Here is a 20,784-nt window from a genome sequence, read left to right as displayed (position 1 = left end):
AGGGGAGGGAAGAATGGGGAGTTACTGTTTAATAGTTACAGAGCTTCAGTTTTACAAGATGAAAACAGTTATTGGTGTAAACGGTGGCGATGGTTGTGCAACAAGGGAATGTATTTAATACCACTGAACTGTACAGTTAAAATTTGTTAGGACAGTAAATTTTATGTGTATTTTACCACAGTAAGAAAAAATAACTGCCTGGAAAAAAGCCTGAATTCAAGCGCTAAGTGTTTGCTATTATTCTCCCTACTAAGGGGGACAAATCAAGGCCTAGATGCAAGCAGGACTCAGCATCAACAAATGATGCAGAGGCAGGTAATTCCCTGGTGGTCCAGTGGTTAAGAATCCGCCTTCCAATGCAGGGGATGTTGGTTCGATCCCTGGCCTGGGAACTAAGATCCCACATGCTGTGGAGCAACTTAGCCCGCACGCTGCAACTACTGAGCCCACGTGCCACAACTAGAGAGCCTGCGCACTGCAACTACAGAGCCCATGCGCTCTGGAGCCCACACACCACAACTAGAGAGAAACCTGCGCGCCACAACTAGAGAGAAGCCTGCGCGCCGTAACGAAGAGCCCGCGTGCTGCAACTAAGACCCAACTCATCCAAAAATAAATAAATAAATATTTTTTAAAAAAAGAAACAAAAAACAAACAAATGATGCAGAGGCAGAGCTGAGTTGGGGGCCAGAATCCTGATCTTGTGCAGCTCCTAACAATAACTCAATGCCGTCTTGGCCTTTTTCTCCTGGTTGTAAGATGACTGCAGCAGCTCCTAGAGCTATGTCCTTTGAGGGCAGGAAACAGAGGTCAATGGAGGGCAGAGAATTTCTCCTCAAATACCTCTCCCTTTTTATGAGAGGGAAAACCCTTTCTAGTAGCCCCTGGCCCATTCCTCTTACAACTTGCTAGCCAGGACTGGGATACATGCCCACCTCTTGGTAAGGGCTGAGTTCTCTTTCCCTGAGAAAATGATTTCCCCCAATTCTTCAACAAAACTGGAATTTTATTAGTATGGAAAATGGGAGAATAGCCATCAGTTTTGCTATACCATTCTTAAAACATCCCTTGGCCACCCTACCATTAAGACTCTTCCCTAGTCCCACCTCCCTCAGAAGCACAAGTGAATATAAATTAATTCCTCACTCTTTGTTTGCTTGAGCTTCTGCTAATACTCAGGTAGTCAGAGACACACCACCTCTTTCAGTTTCTTAAACTTTCCCTAAACCACAAGTTCTCTCGCCAAGGGAAATTCTAATGCCAGCTCATTACAAATAAAAAGCAACCTGTATGGTATGATTTCAACTATTTAAAATATGTACAGAAAAGGACTGGAAACAAACACATCAACATATGAATGAATGATGCAACTGGTGCAACTGGCTGTGAGATTATAAGCATTCTTTTCTTTTTTACACTTTTCTGTACTTGGCAAAATTTCTATGCTGAATATATATGCCTTTTATAGTTAAAAATATATCTCTTGGGTTTCCCTGGTGGCGCAGTGGTTAAGAATCCACCTGCCAATGCAGGGGACACGGGTTTGAGCCCTGGTCCTGGAAGATCCCACATGCCGCGGAGCAACTAGGCCCGTGCGCCACAACTACTGAGACCATGTGCCACTACTACTGAAGCCCGCGCGCCTAGAGCCCGTGCTCCACAACAAGAGAAGCCACCGCAACAAGAAGCCTGCACACCGCAACTAAGAGTAGCCCTCACTTGCTTCAACTAGAGAAAGTTTGCGTGCAGCAAACGAAGACCCAACACAGACAAAAATAAATAAATTAAATAAATAAATTTATTAAAAAAAAGAAGGGGATCCCCCTGGGGATCCTTTAAAAAAATGTATATATATATAGTGTTGCTTATTCTGTTTGCCCCTCCAGATTCATCCTTCTCCCTCTCTGTCCTGCTTTGTGTCCTAGGACACTATTCTAGGCTGCTGACCTATATGGACTTCTGCTTCGCCTTCTAGCTTCCACCTGGGTTTAGCCCATGGGAAGCACCAGCAGGAGATGAGAGGGAGGAGAGGAGACTGGAGTATTTGTTCCTAATGCCCACCTGTAACAGAAAACAAACCTGACTCCACATTGGATCTATTCCTTTAGCTCTAACCTTTGTGCTCTGTTGCCTGTACTAGTCATGCTGGCTCTACATCTTTGTCTCAAACAATAAAAGACTGTTGCCTAAAGCCTGAAATATACATCATAGCCCTTTCTCAAGGCTGTCTCCCAGGCTTGACCTTTAAAGGTATGACACTTTTCATTCATACAGAGATAAAAAGTTGCAGAATAGAGAATAACATTTGTCTTATTGGAGGTTTACAGGAACATTGTGACCAGACTTAGGTGGACAGCTGTAAGAACAAAGGATTATCACAGCACTCCTAGGGCAACAACCAGCCACACCCTTTCCCCACTTAGCATAAAAGAAGCTTGAGGGACTTCCCTGGGGGCACAGTGGTTAAGAATACACCTGCCAATGCAGGGGACACGGGTTCGAGACCTGGTCTGGGAAGATCCCACACGCCGTGGACCAACTAAGCCCGTGTGCCACAACTACTGAGGCTGCACTCTAGAGCCCGCGAGCCACAACTACTGAGGCCTGTGCGCCTAGAGCCCATGCTCCGCAACGAGAAGCCACTGCAATGAGAAGCCCGCACACCACAACGAAGAGCAGCCCCCGCTCGCTGCAAATAGAGAAAGCCCGCCCGCAACAACAAAGACCCAACACAGCCATAAATAAATAAATAAATAAATAAATACATACATACATACATACATACATACATACATACATACTCAATGTGATTTAAAAAAAAAAAAAAAAAGAAGCTTGACTTCTAACTCAGTTAAGATGATTCTTTGGGACACCAGTCTGCCACCTTCTTGGTCTGCTGGCTTTCCAAATAAAGTCACTATTCCTTATCCCAACACCTCATCTCTCGATTTATTGGCCTGTTGTGCGACAAGCAGTAGAGCTTGGATTCAGTAACACACCTACCTCACTCCCTCTTGTATTCCTCTTCCAGTCAAAGTCAGGTGGCCGTTCTACAGGACTACAGTAACAGTGCTCCTTTGGGTCAATGGGTGGTAACAGTTTTCCACTGTTGAGTCCCTGGGTACTTCACCATTCCTTGTTTTTTCTCTTACCCTGACTAAATGGTCTCTTCATTAACTCTGATGTGCTCTTTGAGTACGCCATCTCTTCTTGCAACGGTGTTAACTGATAACTCTATTAATAAACTCTTTGAAAGAAGACACACCTGATCATTCAGAGTGGCATAAGATTTGAAAGAAAGTTGTGTTGATTCACTCAAGCACATATGCAGCTCTTGGCACCTAAACAGGAAAAGAACCTGTCCTACTGCCTGCTGATGGCTTGCACAGTAGCTTCCTCCTCAGAGAGAGGACGAATTCCAGCCCAGTTCTTATCCTCATGGAGACAGAGTCCTTGCCATCGAAAATTTTCCTTTAAAAAGTGCTGTGTGCTACAATCTCTTCAAAAATTGGTTCTGGGGCTTCCCCGGTGGCGCAGTGGTTGAGAATCCGCCTGCCAATGCAGGGGACACGGGTTCGATCTCTGGTCTGGGAAGATCCCACATGCCGCGGAGCAACTAAGCCCGCGTGCCACAACTACTGAGCCTGCGCTCTAGAGCCCACAGCCACAACTACTGAGCCCACGTGCCACAACTACTGAAGCCCGTGCACCTAGAGCCAGTGCTCTGCAACAAGAGAAGCCACCGCAATGAGAAGCTCGCGCACCGCAACAAAGAGTAGCCCCTGCTCACTGCAACTAGAGAAAGCCCGCGCGCAGCAACGAAGACCCAACTCAGCCAAAAATAAATAAATAAAATAAATAAATTAAAAAAAAAAATTGGTTCTGTGGTACCTTCTAAAGCTGGACATAAGTATACCCTATGACCCAGCAATTCCATTCCACCAAAAGAAATGAGTACATGTATTCATCAAAAGGAATGAACATAGTTGCATTATTTATAATAATCCCAAACTAGGAACTATCATATGGTGATACATTCATACAATGAAATACTATACAACATTAAGAATGATCTATTGATATATGGAACATGGATGAACCTCACATAATGTTGAAAAAAGCCAGACACACAAAAAGGTACATGATTCCATCATTATAAAGTTTAAAAACAGGCAAAACCAATTTATAAGTGGTGGAAGTCATGAAAGAAATTACTCTGAAGTAGGAGGGGGACAGTGTGGTAGTGTTCATGTGTTGGGAAAATTCATCATTACTGTACACTTTCTACTTGTGCACTATTCTGCATGTACATTGTATTTGAATTAAAAGTTTACATTTTAGAAAGTGCCATGTGGAATCGCTGCATGTCAGAGACACTCTTGTACCAGAAAATTGTTTTAGGGCTTCCTTTGTCTCGAGTGGGCTCCATAGGAGGTAGAAGACTTTTCTGTCTGCCCCCTGGTATCCAGCTTCCCAGCCCATGAGACAACAAGCACTCCCAGAGTGAGGCCACAGTCTAGAGAAGCAGTAGCAAGTACTGCTCAGAACCAGCTCTGCCACCTGCTGTTAGGCCAGGGTCAGTGAAACAGAATGGGCCCTTTTTGAAGACATTTTGGTCTTACCCAGCCCTCCACCATGAGCTGTGTGGCCCTGGAAAATTCTCTTCCTCTCTCCAAGACTCAGATCCCTCCTCTGGAAATTGAGGGAGGGTACCAGATGCCAGAGATCACCAAAGCTCACCTAAGGCACTTATTAAAATGCAAATTTGGGATTTCCCTGGTGGTCCAGTGGTTAAGAATCCGCCTTCCAATGCAGGGGACACGGGTTCGATCCCTGGTCAGGGAACTAAGATCCCACATGCTGTGGGGCAACTAAGCTCCCACGCCACAACTACTGAGCCCGCATGCTCTGGAGCCTGAGTGCCACAACTAGAGAGAAGCCCGCGTGCCACAACGAAGAGCCCACACACCACAACGAAAGATCCCGCACGCTGCAACTAAGACCTGATGCAGCCAAATAAAATAAATAAATAAATAAATAAATGAAAATAACTAAAAAATAATAATAAAATAAAATGCAAATTCTGTGGCACAACCCCAGACCTGAATCAGAAGCTACGAGAGTGGGATTTGGTCATATTTTAAATCCCAAAATAATTCAGTGAGCCAGGTGTGTGGAAAACATGGCAAGGCATCATCTCCAAGGACCCTACCAGCTGTTATTTATCTGACATTTTGCCCCCATGGTTCTTGGGGCTCAGGGTTCTGGATCACAAAGACTGAGACAAAACAGCCCCTATCAGATGCGAGTTACCTTGGACTCTAATTGGTAAATTTAATTCATTTGTATTTACTATAATTACTGTAATAGGACTTATTCTGTATTTTCTGCTTAGGGTATTTCTCTCTCTCTCTCTTTTTTTCTTCTTTCTTACCTTCCAATAGATTTAGCAAAAAAAAAATTTTTTTTTCTTTTTGGTTGCACCGTGCAGCTTGCGGGATCTCAGCTCCCCAACCAGGGATTGAACCTGGGCCACAGCAGTGAAAGTGCCAAATCCTAACCACCAGACCGCCAGGGAACTCCCTAGCAAGTTTTCTTTTATTGGCTTAAAAAGATTACATTCTATTTTTGTTCTTAGGGTGGTTAATTGCCTTAATATCCATTCTCATATTCATATACCCTCATCGTCATCTTAACATCTTCCCAGAACAGGACAAGTGCTTCAGCGTGCTTTACATTTCCTTTTATCTCTTGCCTTATATCTGATTTTAGAGGAAAGCTTTCAGCTTTTAACCATTAAGTATGATGTTACTTGTGGGTCTGTCATAAACTACCTTTATTATGTTGAGATATGTTCCCTCTATATCAACTTTGATGAGAGTTTTTATCACGAATGGATATTGAATTTTGTCAAATGCTTCTTTTGCATCTATCGAGATGATCATGCGATTTGTATCCTTCCTTTTGTTGATGTGGTGTATCACACTGATTGATAATGTGAATAATGAACCATCCTTGCATCCATGGAATAAATCCCACTTGATCATAGTGTTTGTTTCTTTTTATACATAGTTGAATTCAATTTGCTAATATTTTGTTGAGGATTTTTGCATTTCAGAATTATATTCATCAAAGATATTGGCCTGTAGTTTTTTTTTCTCTGGGGCAGTGTCCTTGTCTGGTTTTGGTATCAGGATAATTGTGGCCTCGTAGAATGAATTTGGGAGTGTCCTCTCCTCTTCAATTTTTTGGTATAGTTTGAGAAGGATAGGTAGTCACTCTTCTTTACATGTTTGGTAGAATTCCCCTGTGAAGCTATCCATTCTTGGAATTTCATTTGCTGGGATTTTTTTTTTTTTAATTACAAATTCAATTTCACTATTAGTGATCAGTCTGTTCAGTTTGTCTATTTCTTTCTGATTCAATCTTGGAAGATTTATGTTTGTAGAAATTTATCTATTTCTTCTAGGTTGTCCAATTTGTTGACATATAACTGTTTGTAGTATTATGATTTTTTTGTATCTCTATAACCTCTCCTCTTTCACTTCTTATCTTATGTGAATCCTCTTTCTTTTGTACTTGATGAGCCTGGCTAAAGGCTTATAAATTTTGGTTTACTTTTCAAAAAACCAGCTCTTGGTTTCATTCATCTTTTCTATTGTTTGTTTCTATCTTACTTATTTCCTTTCTGATCTTTATTATTTCCTTCCTTCTGCTGACTTTGGGCTTTGTTTTTTCTTTTTCTAATTACTCTAGATGGTAGGTTAGGTTATTTGAGATATTTGTTTCTTGGGTAAGCCTGTATTGCTATAAACTTCCCTCTTTGAACTGCTTTTGCTGTGTCCCATAGATTTTGGAAAGTTGTGTTTTGTTTTTGTTTTTTAAAAATTTTAATTATTTATTTATTTATTTATTTTTGGCTGTGTTGGGTCTTTGTTGCTGTGCACGGGCTTTCTCTAGTTGTGGCGAGTGGGGGCTACTCTTCATTGCGGTGCGTGGGTTTCTCATTGTGGTGGCTTCTCTTGTTGTGGAGCACGGGCTCTAGGTGCGCGGGCTTCAGTAGTTGCGGTGGGCGAGCTCAGTAGTTGTGGCTCGCGGGCTCTAGAGGGCAGGCTCAGTAGTTGTGGCACACAGGCTTAGTTGCTCCGTGGCATGTGGGATCTTCCCGGACCAGGGCTCGAACCCGTGTCCCCTGCATTGGCAGTTGGATTCTTAACCACTGCTCCACCAGGGAAGTCCTGGAAAGTTGTGTTTTTATTTTCATTTGTCTTGAGGTACTGTCTGATTTCCTCTTTGATTTCTTCATTGACTCACTGGTTTTTCTAGATCCCACATGTAAACAATATTATACAGTATTTGTTTTTCTCTTTCTGACTTACTTCACTCTGTATGACAGTCTCTAGGTCCATCCACGTCTCTGCAAATGGCACCATTTCATTCCTTTTTATGGTTGAGTAATATTCCATTGTATATGTGTACCACATCTTCTTTATCCATTCCTCTGTTGATGGACATTTAGGTTGCTTCCATGTCTTGACTATTGTTAGTGCTGCAATGAACATTGGAGTGCATGTATTTTTTGGAATTATGCTTTTCTCCAGGTATATGCCCAGGAGTGGGATTGCTGGGTCATATGGCAACTCTATTTTTAGTTTTTTAAGAAATCTCCATACCATTCTCCATAGTGGCTGTACCAATTTACATTCCCACCAACAGTGCAAGAGGGTTTCCTTTTCTCCACACCCTCTCCAGCATTTACTGTTTGTAGATTTTCTGATGATGGCCATTCTGACTGGTGTGAGGTGATACCTCATTGTAGTTTTGATTTGCATTTCTCTAATAATTAGTGATGTTGAGCATCTTTTCATGTGTTTGTTGGCCATCTGTACATCTTCTTTGGAGAAATGTGTTTAGACAATGATCTAAAGACACATTTAGATCTTCCACCCATTTTTTTTTTTTTAAGGTGGACGTCAGTTAAGGGAAACTTTTATTGAAAGTCACAAAAGAATTTAGAAAAGTAGTTTTTCCAACCACATTAAATATTTAGATGCAATTTAAGTAAAAGACTGTGGACAATTCATTCTCATTGGACTTATTTTTAGCAAAACTTTTTACTCTCACTTTTGTTTTCTTATTAGTTATGTTTTATACATATTAGTGTATACATGTCAATCCCAATCTCCCAGTTCATCCCACCACCACCACCCCCGCCACTTTCCCCCCATGATGTCCATACATTTGTTCTCCACATCTGTGTCTCTATTTCTGCCTTGCAAACTGTTCCACCCATTTTTTGATTGGGTTGTTTGTTTTTCTGATATTGAGCTGCATAAGCTGTTAGTATAGTTTGGAAAACAATCTCATCAGTTGCTTCATTTGCAAATATTGTCTCCCATTCTGAGGGTTGTCTTTTTGTCTTGTTTATGGTTTGCTTTGATGTGCAAAAGCTTTTAAGTTTAATTAGGTCCCATTTGTTTATTTTTGTTTTTATTTTCATTACTCTAGGAGGTGGGTCAAAAAAGATCTTGCTGCAATTTATGTCAAATAGTGTTCTACCCAGGTTTTCCTCTAAGAGTTTTATAGTGTCCAGCCTTACATTTAGGTCTTTAATTCATTTTTAGTTTATTTTTGCGTATGGTGTTAGGGAGTGTTCTAATTTCATTCTTTTACGTGTAGCTGTCCAGTTTTCCCAGCACCACTTATTGAAGAGGCTGTCTTTTCTCCATTGTATATTCTTGCCTCCTTTGTCATAGATTAGGTGACCATAGGTGTGTGGGTTTATCTCTGGGCTTTCTATCCTGTTCCACTGATCCCTATTTCTGTTTTTGTGCCAGTACCATACTGTCTTGATTACTGTAGCTTTGCAGTATAGTCTGAAGTCAGAGAGCCTGATTCCTCCAGCTCCATTTTTCTTTCTCAAGATTGCTTTGGCTACTCGGGTTTTTTGTGTTTCCACACAAATTGTAAAAATTTTTGTTCTAATTCTGTGAAAAATGCCACTGGTAATTTGATAGGGATTGCATTGAATCTGTAGATTGCTTTGGGTAGTATAGTCATTTTCACCATATTGATTCTCCCAATCCAAGAACATGGTGTATCTCTCCATCTGTTTGTGTCATCAGGTGCGTATGTTTTAATGAGTGTTATATCCTCTTCTTGTATTGATCCTTTTATCATTATATAATGTTCTTGTCTTTTGCTATAAACTTTTTAAAAAGTCTACTTTGTCTGATCTCAGTATTGCTACCCCAGCTTTCTTGTCATTTCCATTTGCATGAAATATATTTTGCTATCCCCCTCACTTTCAGTCTCTGTGTGTCTTTAGCTCTGAAGTGAGTCTCCTGTAAGCAGCATATAGATGGCTTTTTTTTTTCTTATTCCAATCAGCCACCCTACACCTTTTGATTGGAGCATTTGGTCCACTGACACTTAAAAGTGATTGATAGGTATGAACTTACTGCCATTTTGTTACTTGTTTTCTGGTTGTTTTTGTAGTTCTTCTGTTCTTTTTCTTCTTTAGTTTCTTCCCCTGCGATTTGATGATTTTCTTTAGTGGTATGCTTGTGTTCCACTCTCTAGTTTTTGATTATCTATTGTAGGTTTTTGATTTGTGATTACCATGATGTTCATACATGTTGAACTATACCTACTTGTTTGAAACTGGTAGTTAAAGTTCAAATACTTGCTAGAAGATCTACATTTTGTGTTTTCCTCACACGTTTTGTGTTTTTGGTGCTATATTTTACATCTTCATGTCTATTCCTTAATTGTTTACTGTAGTTATAGTTTTACTTCTTAGTCTTCATAGTAGCTTATTTAGGTGGTTGATTCACAGCCTTTACTATATATTTGCCTTTATTCGTGGGATTTCCCCTTTCTGATAGATTACTTCTTCTTGTAGCCTTTTCTTTTCCACATAGAAAGACGCTTTAAGGTTTCTTTTAGGGTTGGCTTAGTATTGATGAACTCTTTGTTTTTGCTTGTCTGAGAAGCTTTTTGTTTTTGTTTTTAATCTTTCCTTCAATTTTAAATGCTAATCTTGCTGGGCAGAATATCCTACGATTAGGTTTTTCCCTTTCAGTGCTTTAAATATATCATGCCACTCCCTTTTTACCTGAAGTTTCAAAAAGATCAGTTGATAGTCTTATGGAGGTTCCCTTGTTTATGACTCTTTCTCCCTTGCTGCTTTTAGAATTCTTTCACTTTTGCCATTATTAATTATGATATGTCTTGGTATGGGTCTGTTTGGGTTCATCTTGTTTGGGACCCTCTGTGCTTCCTGTACCTGGACATCTATTTCCTTCTTTAAGTTCAGGAAGTTTTCAGCCATAATTTCATCAAATACATTTTTGACCCCTTTGTCTCTCTTCTCCTTCTGGGATACCTATAATGCGAATGTTGGTATCCTTGATATTGTCCCAGAGACTCCTTAAACTGTTCTCATTAAAAACTTTTTTCTTGGGACTTCCCTGCTGGTGCAGTGGATAAGACTCCACACTCCCAAGGCAGGGAGCTCGGGTTAGATTTCTGGTCAGGGAACTAGATCCCACATGCATGCCGCAACTAAGAGTTCGCATGCCACAACTAAGGAACCCATGTGCCGCAACTAAGGAGCCCGCAAGCCACAACCAAGGAGGCTGCAAGCCACAACTAAGGAGCCCACCTGCTGCAACTAAGGGGCCAACATGCTGCAACTAAGGAGCCTGTGAGCTGCAACTAAGGAGCCAGCGAGCTGCAACTAAGACCCGCTGCAACCAAATAAATAAATAAATATTTTTTTTAAAGTGCCATTAAAAAATTTTTTTTGTTGTTTTTGCTCTTCTGATTGGGTGATTTCCATTATTCTATCTTCCAGATCATTTAGGCATTCTGCATCACCTAGTCTGATGTTCATTCCTTCTAGTGCGTTTTTCATTTGTTATTGTATTCTTCAGTGCTGATTGGTTCTTTTTTAAATTTTCTTGTTCCTTGTTAAAATTTTCACTGCGCTCATCTATTCTTTCCCCTAATTCAGTTAGCATTCTTATTACTAATGCTTTGAACTCTTACCTGGTAGATTATATTTCATTAGTTGTTCTTTGGTTTTTTGTTTTTTTATTTCTTCTTTCATTTGAAATTCCTGTCTTCTCATTTTGCTTAACTTTCTCTGTCTCTATGAAATTAGGTAAAACAGTTACCTATCACAGTCTTGAAAGGGTGTCCTTACGTGGGTGTGTCCCTATACAGTTTGCATGTGCCCAGTTGCTTTGGTGGGAGAGCTGGATCTGACGTGAGCAGGAGTCACATCTTCCCTCAGGGTGTGTTGGCAGCAATCACCTTGGTAGGAGGTGGGGCTGGAGATGAAGGGGCTAGAGCCAGGGCTTCTCCTCTGCTCAGTGGCCAACATCACCCTACTGGTGGTGGGGGCAGGTCCCAAGTTGCTGAAGCAGAAGCCCTGAGGGTCAGGTCCAAGCTGGCTCTGTCCCCTCTAAGTGTGTGCTCTCCCTCACCCCAGCATTGGCACCTCTACCCCAGAGAGAAGCAATGCTGGAGCGAGAGGGGCTGGAGCAGGCCCTTGGCAGGGGTCAGGGCATAGGCTGGGGTGGTCCTAGCAGTCAGAGTTCAAGGACTACTCTTGATCTGCTGCCTCTGCAAGCACCAGTAATGGCTGCCATTGCCTTGTTCAGATGCCGTGTTAGGTCTGAGCCAATTCCATCCCCCACAGCTGCACAACGTCCTCAGCCCTGGCAGCTTTCACCCTAGTAGAGAGCTGTACTGCGGAGTAAGCAGGGCTGTAATGGGCACTCAGCTCAGACTGGGGCGTGTGCTTGGGCAGTTGCAGGAAACCAGCCAGAGCCCCAGGCAGTTTCGATCTGCTTCCTCCACCTTGTTTTGGGAGTAAGCAAGCATGTGCACACTCTTCACGAGTGGAGTCTTGGTTTCTTACAGCCTTGCTGTCAGTTCCACTGGCTTTCAAACCAGCTAAGGGGACTTGTCCTCCCAGTGTTGGACCCCAGGGGCACCTAATGTGTAGTCTGAACCGCACACTCCCCAGGGAGGATCTCTAAACCCATGTAATCCTCCTCCTCTTGTGTCTCCTCCCAGGGGTACAGGTCCCAACCCAACTGCTTCTCTTTCCTTCCTACCCAATTCCATGTGGATCTTTCTTGCAGTTAGTTGTGTGAGTTTTTCTGCCAGTCTCCAGTTTGTTTTCAGTGAGAATTGCTCCACGTGTAGATGTATTTTTTATGTGTTCATTGGGGGAGGTGAGCTTTGTGTCTTCCTACTCCACCACCTTGGTATCTTTGTTTCTGAGTACTTTTAAATATTTCTTTCAATGTGAGTCTTTATGTGGCATACTTTTGAAGCCTTGTATGCCTGAGAACATTTTTATCATGTCCTTACATTTAAATTCTATGCTCTTTTCCTTGAATGCATAAAAAGTATTAATGAGTGACTCGAATCCAAGAGTCATGTTGAGATGTGTCACAGCAGTCTGATTTTGGTTCAAACCTTGTGGTGCATCTGCATTTTCTCCATGGAAGCCTTTAAGATGTTCTGTCTTTGACTATAATATGTATAGATGTGGGTTTTCCTTATTGCTCCGTTTGGGACTCCATGTGAACCCTTTCAAACTGAGGCCTATTTTCTCTTAATTCCTGAAAATTCTCCATTCTTTTAAAAATTATTTCCTTGGTTTTATTTTCATTTTTCTCTCCAAGACTCTTAATTGTGTTGTACTATTTCTACTTCTACTCTGTATATTTCATGGCTTTACTTGATGCTTCCTGGAAATGTTCCTAATTGTAGCCTTCCAAGCCATTAATACATTCTTTAGCCATATTCCTCCTACTTTTTATCCCATTATTATCTTGTTCTAATTTTATCTATTTTTTCCAAATTCTATATATTATATTTCCCACAACTAAGATTTCTATCTGGTTCTTTTTTTATGTTTTATTATTGTTGTTACATCTGGATAATTTCTAACCTTAACTCCACATATATTAATCATATATTAACTTCTTTGTCCATCTCTTCCAATAATCTTCTTCAGAAGGCATATGTTGTCCAGCATGCTGCCTTTTTCATAAGGTGATTGTCTCTTCAACTGTCTAGATATTTAGGGGTTGGTGTCAAAGAAGGCCAAGTAGGGAACCAAAACTTTTGTTCCAATGAATGGGATGAGGCCTCCAACCTCTATCCCTACTGTGTTATGGGAGATTATATGGTTGGGCTGGACAAGCACCCCACCTCGAGGTAACAAGTCACGCTCCCTTCCCAACTGGAGTGGCATCAGCAAAGGCCTACGGGAGAGTCAGAACATTCGCCACTGCCCAGGAGTAATGACACATAACCCCTGCTGGTGTAAACCGAGGCCATGTGAGGAAGAGTAACGAGGTACCCCCTGCCCAGCTGGATTAGCATCAGCAGAGGTTAAGTGGGGAGCTGAAATTCTCACCTCCACACAGCAGTAAAGAGAAGCTCGCCTCCCACCCCAACCCCAGTGTCAATGAAAGCTGAGTGGGGATTCGAGACTTCCATCTCACCTAGCAGTATCAAAGCAGCTCCCTCTTTATCCTACCAGAGCAGTCTCAAACAAGGCCTGCTAAAACAGATGATTTAAATAAGATCTAGAGTTTCACAGATAATACACAAGACATCAGATTTCAATAAAAATCACTTAACAAACATACCAAGAACAAGCAAAATCTCAGCTTAAATGAGAAAAGAATCAACAGATGGTAAACACTGTGATGCCGTCGATATTAGAACTGTCGAACAAGAATTTTAACGTAGTGATCATAAAAATGCTTCAGTGAGCAATTGCAAACACACCTGAGACAAAAGGAAAAAAACATTCTTAGCAAAGAAATAGAAGATATAAAGAATAAAATAGAAATTTTAGAACTGAAAAATATAATCACCTAAGCGAAAAACTTGATGGGCTCGATAGCAGAATAGAGGGGACAGGGGAAAGAATTAGTGAACTTAAAGACAGACAATAGAAATTACACAATCTGAAGAGAGGGAAAATAGAGCAGGGGCAAAAAAAGGAAGCGTCTCATGGCCCCGTGGGAATGTTAAAGATCTAACATTCATGTCATTGGTGTCTAGAGAAGTGGAAAAAGAGGGTGGGGTTGAAAAATAATGGCTAAAAATTCCCCAAATTTGGCAAAAAAGCGTAAGCCTACAGATTCAAGAAGCTGAGTGAACCCTAACAAGATAAGCCCAAAGGAATTCATGCCAAGACATATCATAGTCAAGTCTGAGAATTAAAGAAAAAAAAAATGTTGAAAGCACAAAGAGGGAACCAACACCTTACCTATAGGATGAAAAGACAATTTGAATGATAGCAGATTTCTCATCAGAAAGCAAGGAACTGGCTTAATATTTCTGAAGGGCTGAAAGACAAGAATGGCCAACTCAGAATTTTATTTCCAGAGAAAATATCCTTCAGTAATAAGACACTGCCAGATGAAGGAAAATTAAAAACTTTTGTTGCCAGCTGAACTTCTTGAAACGGACGGCTAAAGGAAGTTCTCTAAACAGAAAGGAAATGGTAAAATTAGGAGCCTTGGAACATCAGGAAGGAAGAAAGAGAAATGGAAAGAATAAAAATATGTAAATACAATAGATTTTCCTTCTTTTGAGTTTTCCAAATTATGTTTGAAGCAAAACTTTAGAACATTGTCTAACATGGTTCTCAACATATATACAATTGTATTAGAAGTGGGAGAAGGTAAAGGGACAAAAAGGGAGGATAGGCTTCTACACTTCACTTAAACTGGTAAAATGTGGATACAAGTAGATTGTAATAACTTATGTGTATATGTAATGCAACATTTAGAGAAACCACTGAAAAAGCTATTCAAGGAGATACATTCAAAAACACTAGAGATAAATCAAAACAATATTCTAAAAAAAAAAGTTCAAGTAAATCACCTGAAGGCAGGAAAAAGAAACACAAAAACAAAAAACAGAGAACAGAAAACAAAAACTAAAAATGGCTGACTTAAGTCCTAACATATCTACAATTACATTAAGTAAAAAGTCTTAAAAAAACACCAATTAAAAAACAGGAGATTGACATCAGATGTGACATGTGAATGTCAGATAAACTTCAGGGCAAAAAAAACTACCAGATACAGAGAGACATTACATAATGATAAAAGGGTCAATCCACCAAAAAGACACAGAAATCCTAAATGGTATGCACCAGATAACAGAACTGCAAAATACATGAAACAAAAACTGGAAACAGACACAGACAATTCCACAATTATAGCTGGAAATTTCACCACTCTCTCAACAACCAATAGAACAACTTGACAGAAAATCAGCAAGGGTGTAAGAACTCAATAAAACCAACAACTGACAGAATTTTATCAACATTTACAAACAACTCCACCCAACAGAATACCTTTTAAGCCTACAGAAAATACCAAGATAGACCATCAGATCGTGGACCGTATTACAAACCTCAACAAATTTTTAAAGACCATAATAAGGTATCACAACACACCTAAGAGAATGGCTAAAACAAAAAAACAGAGATAGTATCAAATGCTGGAAACTGGATCTCTCCTACATTACTGGTGGGAATATAAAATGGTACAGCTACTTAGGAAAACAGTTTGACGGTTTCTTTAAAAAATAAAAACTTACTACATGACCCAGTAATCACACTCCTGGGCGTTTGTTCTAGAGAAATGAAAACTAATGTTCATACGAAAACCTGCTTATAAATGCTCATAGCAGCTTTATTTGCAATAGGCCCAAATTGGAAACAATCAAGATGCCCCTCAATAGGTGAATGGTTACAGAAACTATGGTACATCCATTCCATGGAACATTCATATTCAGCAGTAAAAAGAAATGAACTACTGAAACACACATCATCTTGGATGGACACCAAGGGAATTATGCTGAGTAGAAAAAAAGCCAATCTCAAAAGGTCATGTACTGTAGGATTCTATTTATACAATTCTGTGAGATGAGAGAAGATTAGTGGTTGCTACAGGTTAGGAATGGTGAGGGGAAGGGGATGGATATGACTATAAGAGTAGCATGGGGGAGATCTTTGTGGGGATGGAATTTGTTCTATATCTTGACTATGGTTACTGGGATAAAATGACATAGAACTAGACACACATATTGTACCAATGTTAATTTTTGGTTTTGATATTGTACTATACTTATGTGAGCTTTAAGTACTGCGGGAAACTGGATGAAGTGAACATGGGACCTCCCTATGCTATCACTGTAAGTTAAACACACACACAATCACTGTAAGTTACACACACACACACACACACATCTAAATAGCCCAAGTTTGTTTGAAATCCCTTCTCTCTTAGAAAGGCAATAATATGAACCATACAACTTCATCCTCTGGATGCTACTATTAGACTGGGGTAAGAGAGGATAAGAAGTACCAACCCGTAAGTGGGACTGAGCCAATCAGGTTCACTGTGTTCAGAATTTGAATTGAAAGACAGAAAACTGGCCATTCGCAAAGGGATGAAAAAAATCCTGTGAAAACAAGATCAAAACTGGTCCCTGGCCATTCCAAGTCAGTTGACGTCATGCGGCAAGAAGCAGAAACTGTCAGGCTGCCTGTCAGAGAAAATGTCAATGGAGAGAATATTCCCTTTTAGAACTAATATGGGTGGTGAATAGTTTCTGCTTCTTGCAACCATCAACCCTGACTAAAACATATACTGTAGAGAGGAAGATTAAAAAGGTAACCAAATTTCTTCTGCATCGTAATTTGCTATGGCCCTGTCCCTATACTGCTAAAGTTTAAGACACCTATCATTTAAACAATCTGATCCTCATCTCTCACTTCATCTGACCCACCCAAATCAGTGAGACCAGAGTTGAAAGTGAGGGAAAGATCAGGTCTCTATTAAGGATGGAAACAAGAAGAGCTCATGCATACTAGACCCTCCAACCAGTATATCAGAACTACAGTTTCCACCCATAGAGGGTTCCAATGCTTAATGCAGAGACCTGGAATTTAAGGATAAGAAGGAAGGTCTTTTTGGATACAAGTTTACAAATAATGTGGAGGTTGGAATTCATTCATTCATTCATTCATCTCTAAGTCATTATTTATTTATTGGAGGGCGTAGAGGTATAGGGATTTCAATCTCTCAAGACCAAAGGTGAGGGACCCCACCTACTGACTCAGGCATAGCCAAGGGCCCACCAGGGCAGCAATAATCACTCTAGGCTTGGTCGGAGGTAAACTGAAAGGGGTCACATGAAGGGCAAGCCACCATCTCCTCACCTCCTGTGCTCATCTCCACTTCTGGTCTCCCATCTCAGAACCCCAGCACAGTGCAGAATAGACAAACAGACACTGGTATCAGATTGCCTGGGTTCAGTCCTGCTTCTGCCACTTCCTGCTGTGTGACTTCTCTGTGCCTCAGTTTCCTCACCTTACAAGTGAATTACCTTAAAGGGAATCACAGTACCCACCTCATGGCTCCAGGCAACAGTAAGATGATCGATCACTGGAATTACCACAATATCTTAGCTTTTATTTTCTGTGCCACTCAATTGGGTGGTTACCAGAATAAACATAAGAAGTCAACTAAAAATACATTGAGGCAATCCAAATTTGTTTTTATTTTTGTTTTTTATTGTTTTGGCTAATGGAAGAACAGAACCGTCACAGCAGCTCAGCTCTATAACCCATCCAGCCCAAGATTGTTCTAGTGGTAGAGCCAAGGACAGACAGGTCTTCCTCCATCAGTGACCTCTTCTCAAAACAAGGACATCTTCCATAGGGCACCAACAGGCATCTGTCATCCAAGAAATCAACTAAAGCCCTCTTCATCCTTCTACACTTTCAGCCAGTAGTATCACCTTCTGAGGTTATGGACTCCAGGTTTGCTACATGGTAGGCAGAGGAAAGCTTCCTTTTACACCTCAAGAAGTGTGGTTGGAGAAGTATGGAATTGGGGAACATGACTGTACAGACTTCAGCCACTTCCTCCTTTAGCCTGTCCATCCACGGTGCAGAAGAATCAATGTTCTTACAACTTCCCTTCTCGTTTTGGCATTCTTTAAGGTGTACAACCCAAGCCTCAGGAAATCATCCACGGGAAGCATACTAGGATTTACGCAAACGCAGGATGATGCGTTAGTTTCTCCTTTGGCCCCAGCACACACGGGGCCAGCATCTTTCAGGAGCAGCCCCTCCAGTGCTGTCTAGACGGCACTCTAAGTCATGAATGGGTTGTTCAGGAACCTCTGTCCTGAATGATTCCTAAAACTTCGTATACTCTCACAGTTTCACTGTCCTCAATTCCTATTGGTGTGTTACTATCCTACCTGTAAAGTTATTAAACCCCTGACACTGGATGTCTCTTTCAGATTTCGTATCTTCCTCAAACTTACTAAATGCCTCCTGAATTTCAGAAAGCAGCTACCTGCCAGCTAGTACAGGGACGCAGCCTAATTCTGTGTGAATCACTGCTGAGACCAGCTCTGCAGGAGGTCGGGGAGGAAGGGTATGGTGTATAATCTGCCCACTCCACTCCTATCATATACACTCCCCTGGCCCTGCCTGTACCACCCCAAACTGCCTTGTCTGAGACTCCTGCACGCTGTGTACTCCCTCCTGGCTGCCACTCATACTAGAGATGAGGCTCCTGGATTGAATGCAGGTGGCCTGGTTTGGATATACGATGCACTACGGGTCAGGACCGTGGACCTCAAGTCCAGCCATGGCACGTTGTGGGCCCTCCCTGCCTTCAGTACAGATACTGAAGAGTTATATCTGGGTTGCCTTATTTATCGCCTTGACTGGAAACATTCTAGAGTAGGGAAGGGAAAGGAGCCTGCTCTGGAGGATAGCTTGTCAGCCAAATCTAAAATACTTTTGCACACAAATATTGTGAGGAGGTAAGGAGGGGCTCAGAGCTCCATCTTCAGTGATCACTTCTCCAGGGACCTCCACCTCCAGGGCTCAGGCTGGTACCAAGAGCCCTGCACAGCAGAGTCAATACCAGTAATTTTCCCACTTCTAAGCAAGAAGACAAAAAGTTGTACAGAGCTGAAACAGAAACACTGAAGCATGGCCTTCGTCATCCTGATGCCTGAGCTTCACGGGACGGCCAAGATGTTAACTTAGCAGTTATCCCTGTTCCACTTCTAAGCACTGGAGACAGAAATTTCAGGGGCTGGGGTTTCTCTCCTCTGGCTTGGCAAATTCTCCTCATCTCCAGTTGAACCAACAGCTCCTTAGGTACCAGATGCAAAGCCTCAAGCCCAAATCGTTTTCACCACTGACATGTCCTTCAAGCCACTTCATCTGCTGTTCCCTTCCTCTTCTTCAGCCTTTCTGGACCTGCAGGCTTTCTGGATACATGAACTGCCCAAAGCATGATGGAAAAAAGAAAGAAGCCAGCTTTCACCTCCTGGCGACTGCTGGTCCCAACATGTATAGGTGGCCAAAGGGACTGAAAGATGACAGCCCAGTTCTCTGTGCCCTATCGTAGGTTTGAAATGAGGAGCTCCCAGGTCTCAGCAGGTACTCAGTATCCAATGTGGCTCCTAAGGAGGGAGCTGCACGGGGAGCACTCTCCCATGGCTGCTTGGTGAAGGCAACAGTGATGTACAAAACAAGCCCTTCTGGCACTGAACCACTGGCCAGGGGGCCAGGATGATCCCGGTCCTCAGCATAGGGCTCTCAGTCCCAACTCCTGCAGCCCCAGACCACATGGATGTCTCCTCCCAACTTGGCACGGGGCAGTACAGACTTCGAAGAGGAGCTCCTTTATTAAAATGCAGTGAGCAGTCCAACACTGCTACTTGGGTCAAGTTACAGCTAATGCTGGGGAAGAAGTGCCTCCAATCCATACACGGCCAGATCTGCTGAGGACCTGGAGATTCTGGGAACCAGATCTGCAGATGCTAAAGGACAAGGCCCCCCTTGCCAGCGCCATATCACCTTGTCTAATGGTTACATAAGACCCAGAGGCCCAACCCTGAAGACAGTTGGCAGAGAGGCAAAAATGACTGTCTTAAAGAGGTCTTCAGACAAGTGTACAGCTCAGCAGGACAGCACACGTGCCAGGCCTCACCGTGCAGCAGCTGTCACCAACCTGGTAAAGGAGGACATATCGCATGGCATCTTCAGGGCGCTGGAGGCAGGCGCTGTGGCAGGAGAGGTAGGGAACAAGGGTCAGAAGTTTGCCAGGTTAACACATACAGACCCTCTGACCCAATATCCCACTCCTGAGAATTTATCCCGAAGAAATGATGCTCAATAGGGAAAAAGCTGGATGCACAAGGATATGTGTTCTAGCAGCCAAGTGATGAATAGAACATGGACTCTGGAGGTAGAGACCCACCTCTACTACTTTTTAGGGCAAGTGACTTACATTCTCTGAGTCTCCTTTCCCCCCTCTGTGAGACAGAGAAGACAGCACCTCCTCCCCAGGGTTGTTGTGAGATTAAATGAGACAATCTGCATAAAGCACCTACAGTCTGTGTTCAACCACAAACACTAGCTCTTATTATTACGTATAAGAACAAGAAAAGAATGCAGGAAAAAGGAAATAGGTGAATCGTTAAGGGTGATAGAGTTGAAGTGAAGTTTTCCATGACTGTACTGACAATATCATTGTTTCTGGTCTTGTCCATTTTTTAAGTGCTGTGGAAGATGCCATGAATTGTTGAGCCCTGCAGCTTAGGAAGAAGGAAGCAAGCAAGGTAGAGAGAGTTGGCCTTTCTTCACAAAGGTTTTCCCCACCTCTCTAGATTTCACCTTTGGAAAACTCCTAA

General features: G+C 41.9%; 1 protein-coding gene across 20 annotated transcripts in view; it reads right to left on the bottom strand.

The window, feature by feature from the left end:
- Window positions 1-20,784, bottom strand: part of KANSL3 (KAT8 regulatory NSL complex subunit 3) — an 84,721-nt gene that overhangs the window by 23,469 nt on the left and 40,468 nt on the right. For 4 of the 20 annotated variants that reach the window (XM_059943041.1, XM_059943035.1, XM_059943037.1 and 1 more), the window contains one exon: window positions 17,611-20,154. The exons of 14 other annotated variants lie outside the window; for them this stretch is intronic. In XM_059943041.1, coding sequence (XP_059799024.1) covers window positions 20,078-20,154 — 77 coding nt within the window. In that variant the 3' untranslated portion in view covers window positions 17,611-20,077. Of the gene's footprint in view, window positions 1-17,610; window positions 20,155-20,784 lie in introns of those variants that run through there. 2 more of the 20 variants (XR_009506520.1, XM_059943036.1) reach the window with 1 other exon arrangement.

Source organism: Balaenoptera ricei, chromosome 13, assembly GCF_028023285.1.
Source record: "Balaenoptera ricei isolate mBalRic1 chromosome 13, mBalRic1.hap2, whole genome shotgun sequence".
In the NCBI taxonomy this organism is placed as follows: domain Eukaryota; kingdom Metazoa; phylum Chordata; class Mammalia; order Artiodactyla; family Balaenopteridae; genus Balaenoptera; species Balaenoptera ricei.
Note: the sequence above shows the minus strand (reverse complement) of the source record. Positions and strands in the feature narration are given on the sequence as shown.